General features: G+C 39.4%; 1 protein-coding gene across 3 annotated transcripts; it reads right to left on the bottom strand.

The window, feature by feature from the left end:
• Positions 1-811: 811 nt before the first annotated feature.
• eny2 (ENY2 transcription and export complex 2 subunit) lies at positions 812-4,215 on the bottom strand. 3 transcript variants are annotated; one of them, XM_034127249.1, is made up of 5 exons: positions 3,945-4,215; positions 3,652-3,729; positions 2,935-3,005; positions 1,522-1,596; positions 812-1,222 (listed from the first exon to the last, which is right to left on the bottom strand). In XM_034127249.1, the coding sequence occupies exons 2-5, from the start codon at positions 3,717-3,719 to the stop codon at positions 1,149-1,151; spliced, it is 288 nt and encodes a 95-aa protein (XP_033983140.1). In that variant the 5' UTR covers positions 3,720-3,729; positions 3,945-4,215; the 3' UTR covers positions 812-1,148. The 3 variants fall into 3 exon arrangements, with proteins under 3 accessions (XP_033983140.1, XP_033983141.1, XP_033983142.1); XM_034127250.1 differs by having other exon boundaries at positions 3,977-4,215; XM_034127251.1 differs by lacking the exon at positions 3,945-4,215 and adding an exon at positions 3,855-3,921.
• Between the last annotated feature and the right edge of the window lie 6,636 nt (positions 4,216-10,851).

Raw genomic sequence — 10,851 nt, 5'->3', positions numbered from 1 at the left:
CTGTAGTTAAACTACCCAGCAGTATATAAGTGAGTTAAAATGAGCAGAACCCTAAACATCTACAACAGTAATATGTAACATACAATTGCAGAAGTTATGTTAACCTGAAAAAAAAAAATCAAATGATGTGTAACTGTAATAAACCATCCTAGCTTGATTGCAGCATTTGCAGCATCACCCCATCCGTACCAAAACCATCCAGAATCCACTGGCTCCCCGTCCGTCAAATAATCGACTTCAAAGTCCTGCTCATAACGCACAAAGCCCTCAACAATCAGGCCCCCCCCTACCTCACAGACCTGCTGCACCACCACACCCCTTCCCGCTGCCTCCGCTCATCAGAAGCCAACCTCTTATCCATCCCCACCCGCATCAAGCACCGGACCTGGGGGGACAGAGCCTTCTCCGTCGCTGCCCCCTCCCTCTGGAACTCACTCCCACAACCCATCAGAGACTGCACTGACCTCACCACCTTCAAAAAACTTACAAAAACTCACCTCTTCAATCTGGCTTTTAATGTGTGATTGTTTTTGTATTGCTTGATTTTAATTTGACTTTAACTATATTTATTTGTTGTTCTTTTATTTTCACTATCTCTGTAAAGCGACTTTGAGCACCTGTAAAAGCGCTAACAAAATAAATCTATTATTATATCTGTGGTATTCATATGTTAAGCATGTATTTCATGTTGCATACAATCTGCAATAACACACATACAATACAACAATTCAACCAAAACTGCTAAAAATGTTAGAAATAAGAATGAAGTTGGGATAGTAAAAAGCTCAAATTCGAATGCTATGAATATTCATATAACTTGTTTATTTTATTTGTATTGTTACTATTATACTGCATGTTTTATTACATTTCAAATGAATGTTTAGTAAATCAAAAACTTTATTTATACAGCATATCTCTTATACAAAGGACAACTAGACATGTACATGTAGAGCATTAACACAAACTGTTTGTGATAACCGTTTAGTAAAACCAAACAAGTGTGTGCCAAGTGTGTGTCACTGTCAACGAGCCTCTGAAATGCAATACAACAAAAACAAATCTTTGAGATTCAAGTAATTCAATCCATACAAAATATTCTGCATTATGATAAAAAGACAAATGGTCTATGGAAAAGTTAAAAATCTAAATTATGTGGCATGCTGAGCTAAGAAGGCTCTTATCCTGTGGAGTAGCTCTTTCTTGACGCTGTCTGGCACCAAAGCTGCAAAAGAGAGAGAAATAATATCAATGACCAATGAGCCAACTGAGGCTGCTGTGGGTGAAATAAGTGGCATCTCTGTGTATCTATGATGGACGCACAAATCGTTGATGTCAATGAGGGAATGAAAGTAAAAGCCTAAAACTACGGTTTTACTGTTTGCAAATTAACACAAATGCAAAGAAAGCATGTACCTAACATGTCTTTTAAGTGTAATTTCTAAAAGACATGTTAGGCACAGCAATAAAAGCTGTGAACGTGTCGTATCTGTTCTTCTAAATACATATATAATATATAGATACCTCGTCCTTTAGGAGTGATCTCTACCACCAGGTCCTCCACAGTCACATGCTCCAAGCCCTTTTCTTTGATTACTTCTGAAAATTAAAATAGACAATATTTGACCAACATTCTTTTGAAGCAGTCTGCACAGAATACTTTAGGAATGGAAACAATTTAAGACATTATATAGCCCAACATGCATTCTTCACATGAGTCATTATGACATGTTACTGTGGGAAGCGCACAGGTTTAAACGATAACATGATTAATGGCTGAATTCCATTTAGCAGCTAATTAGTAACACCTGTGCCCTGTACTACGAAGCCAGTTCAACAGACCCTGGATATGTTTGAGTTATCTGGCTTAACTAACCCTAACAACCGCAATCTCGCCAAGCGGTCCTACGAGGCTGGTTATCAACTCGGTAAATCAACCCAGGGTTTCTCCGTCCGGCTGAGAGCACGTTCATGTGAAAGGGGCAGGGTTAGCAACATTTGACCAATCACAAACATGGAGAAGCGTACTGAGAGCGCAGCGTCATACTTCCTGAATGAAAAGTAAACTATCATGTTAGACAAATATGAAGAAGTTAAACTTTAAACATCCATGACTTAAACACTTTATCCAGGATAAAAGCAACATAGTTGCACCTGCAAGGTGAATACAGCTGGTAAAAAAAAAGTGTTAGAATTCGTACATAAACAGTTTTATGATATCACTGCCCCATCTAAGAGTGGATCTGACTTTAATTACATTTGACTCGAGTGTTTCGTCAACTTAATGTGTTGCTTAAAATAATACTTCTGCCTACAGTATGTGACACTGCAAGTGTTGCACGGCCAGATACGGCTCGAGAAGCTGACACAAATATATGATACATTATGATGTGATATGATGCGATTGATGATGTGATATGAATGATAATGGGACACATCGACATCTGCACTCACAGTGACTGTACATAATGTTACTTTGATCCGGTTACTTATGTTGTGGCAGATATTTAAGTAAGCTTTCTTAACGCTAATGTTATAATAGTCAGATTGCTCTGAAGATGGGAGGTGATATTCTATTAATTTTCACGTTCACACAGTCGGTGATTTTTGCCGGCCGTCTCTGCTCCGGAGCAGGTTTGGTTTTCAGTTAACATGGATATCTACCCTGGTAAGAAGTGAACCAGCGTTGTAGGACCAGAAACCCAGAGTTAACCCTGAAGTTACCTTGCTAACCGCAAATCCTGCTTCGTAGTAGGGCACAGGTCTCTTCCTACGATGGCAAGTCAAAGTATCTGCTATAAACGGTGTGTTGTTTGACTATTAAAGCACATGCTTTTACAGTAATAATATAGAATTTAGGCTGTCTGAAATGTGTCTTAATATACCTCAAACTGGAACTTTAAAGTGGACATTATGATGGCATGTTGTCGTTTTTACCTTTGCAGTGAGCTTTCATCTGGTCCTTCCATCCACACTCAGTTAGCTTAGCCCTCAGTAACTCCTTCAGTCTTTCAATAAGATGCAGACACATGTTAATGAGGTTATAGCAGGCCTGTTTCTATCCTATGCTAATCAGTGTTATTAATAACACCTGACAAGTTCCTCATCTTGATGACAACGTTGGTTATTTTGACCCTGATGTGCCATTCTGTCTGTTGTTACTATGCAATTTTCATGACATGTTGAACATATAACAGGTGAGTTTCTGCCTTATAACCTCTCTAACCTAACTCATGTGTTAAGAATATAAAATGTACATATAGATATTAAGTGACACCTTGTATGTATTTTCGAGCAGCTATAATATACATTGATACAGTAAGCTATACCACGTTAATTCCTGAGATTAATTCCTATTAACAAAAATGGACGCAATGAATTTAAAGTAACCCTTAACAACACAGTGTTAGTGTTCTATAGCAAATATTTAACCAATATTGTGTGAAGTATTTAATAAAATAGAGTAGGCTATGCTATGCCTGTAATGACAGCCAATAATAAGTTACAGAAAACATGTTTAGCTTTACTTCACAAAGACTGACGCTCGTACGTAAAGATGCATTCATAAAATGAATACGCTATACGTTTTAAGCTAACGTTGTTAAATAATATGTACTACTTGTTAAACTAGAGCTATCTCTGGTTTTCTCGCACCTTTCTCGTTCTCCCATCTCCGTCAGCTTCTGGTTTACTGTTGCCCTCATTCTGGACTCTTTACTCATAGTCTTTCACCTACAAGGAGAACCAAAAAAAAGAGTAGGCTATATAAATGTTACGCCGCGTAAAAAAAAAGTAGCATTTGCTAATGCTGTAACTTACTATCTAACGATACTTGTTGAACCACAAACAATGTTTACCATGCTAAACGGCTAACGTTGACTTGCATGTCATAAGTCTGTATTTTTAGGTTTCACAGGCGAAATTTGATGATACAGATATGTACTCACACGATAGAGAAGGTAAGTAAAAGAGTTCTCACTCCTCAGTTTAACCGAAGCCTTGCCAGTGTCGTAGATGGAAAAGTTAACATGCAATAACTGGCACTGGAAACACAGCAGGCATATTAACAGTAACCATTGTATAATCTGTGAGCAAATACGACCCTAATTATGGGATTATGTTATGTGTTAATGCAATTTAGCAAAACGTTTATTCAATATTGTCCTACTGAAAAAAATCGCTTTTAATGTTCACGTCTTTAACCATCCTATGTTACATTCCGAGCAGAAACACCGATTAGTACAATGGTTCCTAGCTTTTTTAAATGGCAATACTCTGTTACACCACACAGCGGCAGTGTTGGTTAATGTATTTGTATCAAAGTGAGTTCTGTAGCAGATTCTGAACTCATTTTAGTTTTTCAATATCACATGAACACTAAGCTATTAGTTCTTGATGGTATTTTGGACATATGTGTAAAGTCAATTAAATCATGTTCGTATTCTGTACACAATATGTTTAATTCTAACCTGGTTTGTCACCAGCCCAGTATTTATTTTTTTCACAGTTTGCAATGATTTTGTACAAGCAACACACAATTAATTTGCTGACAGTATGTGGGATTGCTTCGGTTTAACAGCATATTATATATATATATTAATCAAACACATTGTATACATTTTCAGTCCAGATAAGTAAGTAGTATTTGTAGAGGTTTAACGTTGTTTAAATAATTTTTAACAGTTGTTTGGGCACTATGGGCATTAAGTGCACTGTGCACACATTACTGTTCACGTAATTATAAACGTGTTCTGACTAAAGCAAACACACTTAATAATAATGTAATAATGTTTATTTTAAATGCAGTTGAATAAAGTGCTGTTTACTTTGTTTCCAAATGCAGCATATCCCAAGAGCCGGCCACTTGTGGGAGCCCTAAACCAGCTGCAAAACAAAAACAAAACTCAATTCAATTTGGAGGCCAAAAAAGGATAACATCCATGCTCTTAAAGGTGAGTCTTGAGCTCTTGTAGAGTTGTTTTAAAATGTTGTTGGTGCATTGGCACTTCACGCATTTACTTGCTTGTGTTTTTTCAAAAATGGTTTGTTATGTCATGATGAGTGGCTGGTGTAAAAGCAAAAATAAATACCTTACTATTATATCTAAAGAGCATTTATGAGGATAAGGAGGTAAATGGATAGCAATCCTGGATCAAAGACAGGTTATCCTATCAACAAGTCAAGTTTATTTATAAAATAAATAGCAAAAAAATAGGCTAAAGATCATACATTTCTTCTTTTTTTTCTGGCCAACTTTTTATGAAATTTTCAGTCACCTTGACAATATGAGACAAATGTACAGATACAAATTATACAAATGTAAATATAGAAAATGAAAATGAAGGGCAGGGAGTCCCTTGCCCACTTAACACGCACACCCCCATTCCCCTCTTGCCGTTACACAAAATATAAATGTTTTTTGTTTGCTATTATATCAATTATTCTGTTCACACACATTTTAGTTCATAATCCGCATATTTTTTTTCATAACATTTCATCTTTGTAAACTAAGTTGTACACAAGTTCTCTCGTAATCATCTTCCCATATGTCAAGGTGTGCATACTACAATCGTATTTTACATGAAGGGTAACATTATATATATATTTTAAAAAAAGAACATAAATGAGATGGTATTATATGAAAATGTATAAGATAGGAAACTATTAGGAAACAAAAAAACAACAATAATTCTAACTCATAAAGGTTTACAAGTCAACAAAACACCAAAACCTTGTGATGTAAGGTTTGTTTTTAGTCTGCTTTTAAAAGAAGACCTTAGTTGATAGATTTAAGAGAGTAGGAGCATAATGACTGGAGGCACATTAGCTTAGGAGACCTTTTTCCTGGGTGATCTAAGGGTAATGTACGATGTGTAATCACTGAGCATGTCAATGAAGGATGAAGGAACTACAACAAATCAATTCTTTGTGTTAAAGGGAGCAAATTAAAGAACGTTAAAATATGGGAGATGATTACAAACCCTTTGGTTTGAGTTATTAGTAGCCTTTTCTTACTCTGGTTACTTAAAAAACATTGTTGTCATTCCAGCGCATTATGTACTCTTCTCGAAATAAATGCATGAAACAGCTTTTCAGAATTCGACTGTGAAAGGAAGCATCTCATTTAAGATGTTTTTCTAAGATGGCAAGGTGGATCAAAACTTTTTCCTGCACTTTTAAAGACATATGTAAATTAAAAGTATGTTTAAACAGGAGACATAGCTGTATATACTACAGTGAGCAGAGGGACATCCTTAAGGTGTAGCTACACAAACTTTCATCTGATATTATTAATCATAGAAACAAATCAAAACATACAAAGAGTCCAAATATGTCTCTTTTTGTTCCTATGAATAAATGAATGGATGATACAGATGCAGAAGAAAATGTAACCAGGCTGTTGTGCTTCAGAGAAAAGCTGACAAGTCTCTTTGAATCCCCCAGAGTCACAGCAATCATCCAAATTGATGTTCAAAGTGTATAATTATAAATTCATGATTTCTCCTTCCGGTATAATCAACATCTTGATCACAAGCAAGCTGTCACTTGCACCAATGTGAAGCTGGCCTAACAAACTAAAAGGAGTTCTGGTAAATTAAAAACCAAATTAGCAAATAATCAAGTGTCAAAGTGAAAATGATAGATACAATTAAAAATGGTTTCTGTAGCAAACAGAGAAGGAGTTGTGGATGTGGTGGGGGCTCAGGGATATGGCAGGATGATAATTGAAGATGCTTTTTACGCTCGGTCATTGGTATTTGTTTTCATGAATTGCCGTCCAAATGGTGCCTAGTACCAAAGTGCGTTTATCCATCTCTTATAATGGTCAAGGGGCATGTGGCAGCTCTAAAGGATGTACAGTGTTCCATGGGTGTATGGCAAAGGCAATAGCAACATCTCTGATACTGTAGCTGTCATCAGAAAGTCGTGAGAGAAATAAGCAGGACTAAAAGGGCACTCTGAGAGAGCAGAACTCCACCAAGGCAAAATTCCCTATCTCATAATGGTAATTAAAGAGAACAATTGTTTGTATCTGCCCATGTTCCCGATCAACTTCGACCATTAAATGTGTTTTTTCCTTGGCTCATGCTTCAATCTTCCACTAAGTTTCATGCAGATCAGGAAAGTAGTTTTTCGGTAATCGTGTTGACATACATACAAACCAACCCAACCGAAAACATAACCTCTAAGCTAAGCTTGTTGAACACTGTGGAGCGCTGGAAATTCGCCATACCAACCATAAAGTCTGTAGTGGCAGGCTTCGTGCTGCTGTGTGGATGCTTTAGGGCTTATGAAGGACGATGGTAATGTTAAACACCTGCTGTTTTCCAGCACAACAGAGTTAAGGCTGCAGACGAATGGTTGGAAAACAACAAGGTACAACTTGTAACTTCTTTGCATTGAGATGTCTATAAAGACTAGACTTATGTTGAATATTTTATTGAGTTTTGAATTGAAATGATCCTTAAAGGTGGGGTAGATAATTTTGGAGTAACCAGCTCGAGTGCGCTAGAATTTGAAAATACACAACCGGAAAAAATCTGCCACTTCCTTACAGAGCCCCTCCTCCAACACACACGAACGCGCACATGACCAATGAGGGCACGAGGTAAGTTTATGCACAGATGGAAGGCTGACAGGCAGGTAGGCCATCCAGTTATTTTAGCCGGCCCGGCTAAAATGATTGGTCGTGCTTTTTACAGTATTACGGCTTCCACAGATGAAATCTTTTTATGGATTTTTTGTCAAAGCACTTAAGATATTCATTGCTATTGCTAAGAGCATTCCATGGAATATGACAAAAAGTGTATCTCGAGCCGGTTTCTCAAACTTACCTACCCCACCTTTAATGTTTCCAAGAAATGTCCATTACATACACACACGAAATACATAGCTTTAATCAAAGTAATGGTTTGTTTCATTAGCCGCGTTCACACCGGAGTACTTTTCACCGTACTTTTTGCGTTTAGTTCCGTTCTGGTGATTTACTCGGAAGGCTTCAGTAGAAGCAGAGTCCCAGCAGCTTCTACTGATGCCAGTCCCCAACTCCGGGGACTTCCGGCCGGGGACTACGGGTGGCAGTATACGCCGTGAAGTTGTTTGCGGCCTGCCAGTAAACCCAAAGCAGAAGAAGACGAAGTGACGTCAGCGGCTCATTTGCGTAATCTTCCTTCAAGGAATTTATTCCGGTGTGAACGCGATCTGTACTAAGTGCCCTGGGGTAATAAGTGCCGGGGCACTGAGTGCCGGCACTGAGTACGGTAAAGTACTTTGTGTCAACGCGGCTAACGAGTGCCCATGAAGGCGTCGTCCCCCTTTGAGTACAACTACGATTTACACGGAAGCTGCCGTAAATAGATTTCTTTTTGCAGTTGAAATTAAATGTTAGAAGATTTAGTCACAGATTATAACTTAAATGGGACCTATCATGCAAAATGCACTTTTGTACGTCTTTTATACATGAATATGTCCCCCCGGTGTTCCAGGGAACTCACCAAGTGTCAGAAAACACAACCCTCTCTATTTTCCTCCATACCCAAATCTCTAAAAAAGGGGCTGCAACGGATCTGATAAAAACTGATCCAGATTTGAACACTGTCCTGACGTCAGGACAGTGGCGCTACGGCTATTGGGCCAACTCCACCAATCAGGAGGAGACAGCCACGGCCATTGCCGCTCGAAAGCGCTGGAGACGCTGTAGTACATATGCCAGGCCTGTAGGTGGTGCTGTTCTCACAGAATCAGCCCTTGCAAAAACAGAGCTAAAAAAGTGCAAATTGAGCAAAATGAGGCATGGCTAAAATGCATGCTCTGTTTGGTATTTTGAAAAAAAGAAAGTATAAATATGTCTTATATAGGTATGGTCCTACACTATATTATTCAAATATAGCATGATAGGTCCACTTTAATAAATAATTTCAGTCATTGTACTTCTGGATTTTAAGTTTTCGGGGAAACAATCTACGGAGCCCCTAAAGGGACATGAAAAAAAAAAAAGGAGAGAGAGAGAGAAAAAAAAAAGTCAGGATAACGGGTTAGTTTTTTTTTTTTACAATATCGGACCGACAGTCGCACATAGGCTATAATGTCTGAATAGAAAATCTACCTACACCTGAAGAATGCTTATTGTACTTTTATCCATGGTGAGAGTGAATGACACACAGCACAGGCACAATCTGGCAGCGGGGTGCACTGACGCTGATAGTGGATCAATAAGTAGGTGGACAGCGTGTGGTGCTGAAATAGCCAACATGCGGTTTGTGGTTTGAAAAAAATAACACCAGCTCACTAAATCATTCAAACGTAATGTTCACATATGTGAACAGTAACAAAGTTCAGTCAAAACATTGACAACAAAATCGGAGAAGCTGCTTGATCATGGAGGGCGAGGGGTGGTGGTGCATATGCTGCCACCCCAGTTGGCAGCTTTGTTTTGAAAGAAAAGTGTTGGCTCATCGGACATTTATGAGAGAAAATCCCTAATGTCCAAGTTTGTAGCCTTTATTTATCCAGGTAAAAAATCCCATTGAGATCAACGATCTCTTTTACAAGGGAGACCTGCCGAGTGCAAGTGAATGCAGCACAAGACGCGAGCCTTGTAACCCCATCCCCCGGCCCTGGCGCGAGCATGGAAATGTGATTGTCATTTGAACGGGACGGCGCAAAACGAGAAGCATTCGCTCTACAATGACAGAGAAGAGAATGTCAAGTTTGGCTGTACTCAGCATTGATTCAAAACGCACTAAAGCTTTGGATCTGAATAAGCTTGTGAGCAGTGGCGGACTGGCCATCTGTAGAATCTGGAGAATCACCGCAGCGGCACCGCAGCGAGGCCCCCCCCCCAAGCATTCAAACGTGTCACATGTTTTAACAATCAATTACTTAAATAAGCCTTTGATTATGTTCCGGCCCGCCATCTAGTGGCTCAGAAAAAAATTGGCCCAAGGCCAAACTTAATTGCCGACCCCTGGGTTAGTTTCTCGTGCTTTTTTTGGAGAAAGTTACCGGTGCGCCAAGGAGGAAGTGGAGCACACAGGAGACAACCATTTCCTTGCCGACTGTTATGTTTACGTGGGGAAATGACAGTGCATACATTATTTGAGATATATTTCGAACTCAGACTTAATTTTAAGGACATTTCGGCCAGGGGTGTGTGGTTAAAACGTAGCAGCCTGTGGTCACTCCAGGAGGCAGCGGGACGTGTAACTCAGACTCTGAGAAGAGCAGCACCAGCGTGCAAAGAGCTTTTACGCACCGCCTACAATGTGTTTACCTTCATTCGAACAGCGAAAGAGTGACCGCAGGCTGCTACGTTTTAACCAGACACACGCACGCACGCACGCACGCACACACACACACACACACACACACACACACCTCTACACACATCGAACTGCCCGATTACTCCCCCTTTTATTAGTTTTATGAAGGAGATGTCTGGTCACCAGGGTGCATGATGTGAGTCTGTTTGTGCTCTGCTCAGCTCCGCTCTGTGTGTGTGTGTTCTGAGTGTTTGTTTCACCGCAGCGGCAATGAAATGGTTGTCTCTGTGCTCCACTTCCTCCTTAGCACACCGGTAACTTTCTCAAAAAAAAGTAACGGGTTAGTTTCTCGTGCGCATGAGATACTTTCTTGTGCGCACGAGAAACTAACCCGTTATCCCGACTTTTACTTTTCTCTCTCTCTTTTTTTTCATTTTTTTTTTCATGTCCCTTTAGGGCACAAATGTCAAACTCAAGGCCCGGGGGCCAAATCAGGCCCTTGGTGGATTTAATTTCGGCCCGCAGGATAATTTCTAATTACTATTAGATCTGGCCCGCCGGTATAGAGTGGCGAAGTCCCTCCCCTTCCGGT

This window comes from Trematomus bernacchii, unplaced genomic scaffold, assembly GCF_902827165.1.
Source record: "Trematomus bernacchii unplaced genomic scaffold, fTreBer1.1, whole genome shotgun sequence".
In the NCBI taxonomy this organism is placed as follows: domain Eukaryota; kingdom Metazoa; phylum Chordata; class Actinopteri; order Perciformes; family Nototheniidae; genus Trematomus; species Trematomus bernacchii.
This window is presented reverse-complemented; position numbering and strand designations above follow the sequence as displayed.

What these genes read in the sequence shown, in the direction of transcription:
- eny2 (XM_034127249.1), bottom strand. Translation starts at nt 3,719, where the DNA reads ATGAGTAAAGAGTCCAGAATGAGGGCAACAGTAAACCAGAAGCTGACG. An exon ending in GAGATGGGAGAACGAGAAAG is followed by an intron (nt 3,006 to 3,651) that starts GTGCGAGAAAAC and finishes TCTTATTGAAAG; the next exon opens with ACTGAAGGAGTTACTGAGGG. An exon ending in GATCACTCCTAAAGGACGAG is followed by an intron (nt 1,223 to 1,521) that starts GTATCTATATAT and finishes TCTCTTTTGCAG; the next exon opens with CTTTGGTGCCAGACAGCGTC.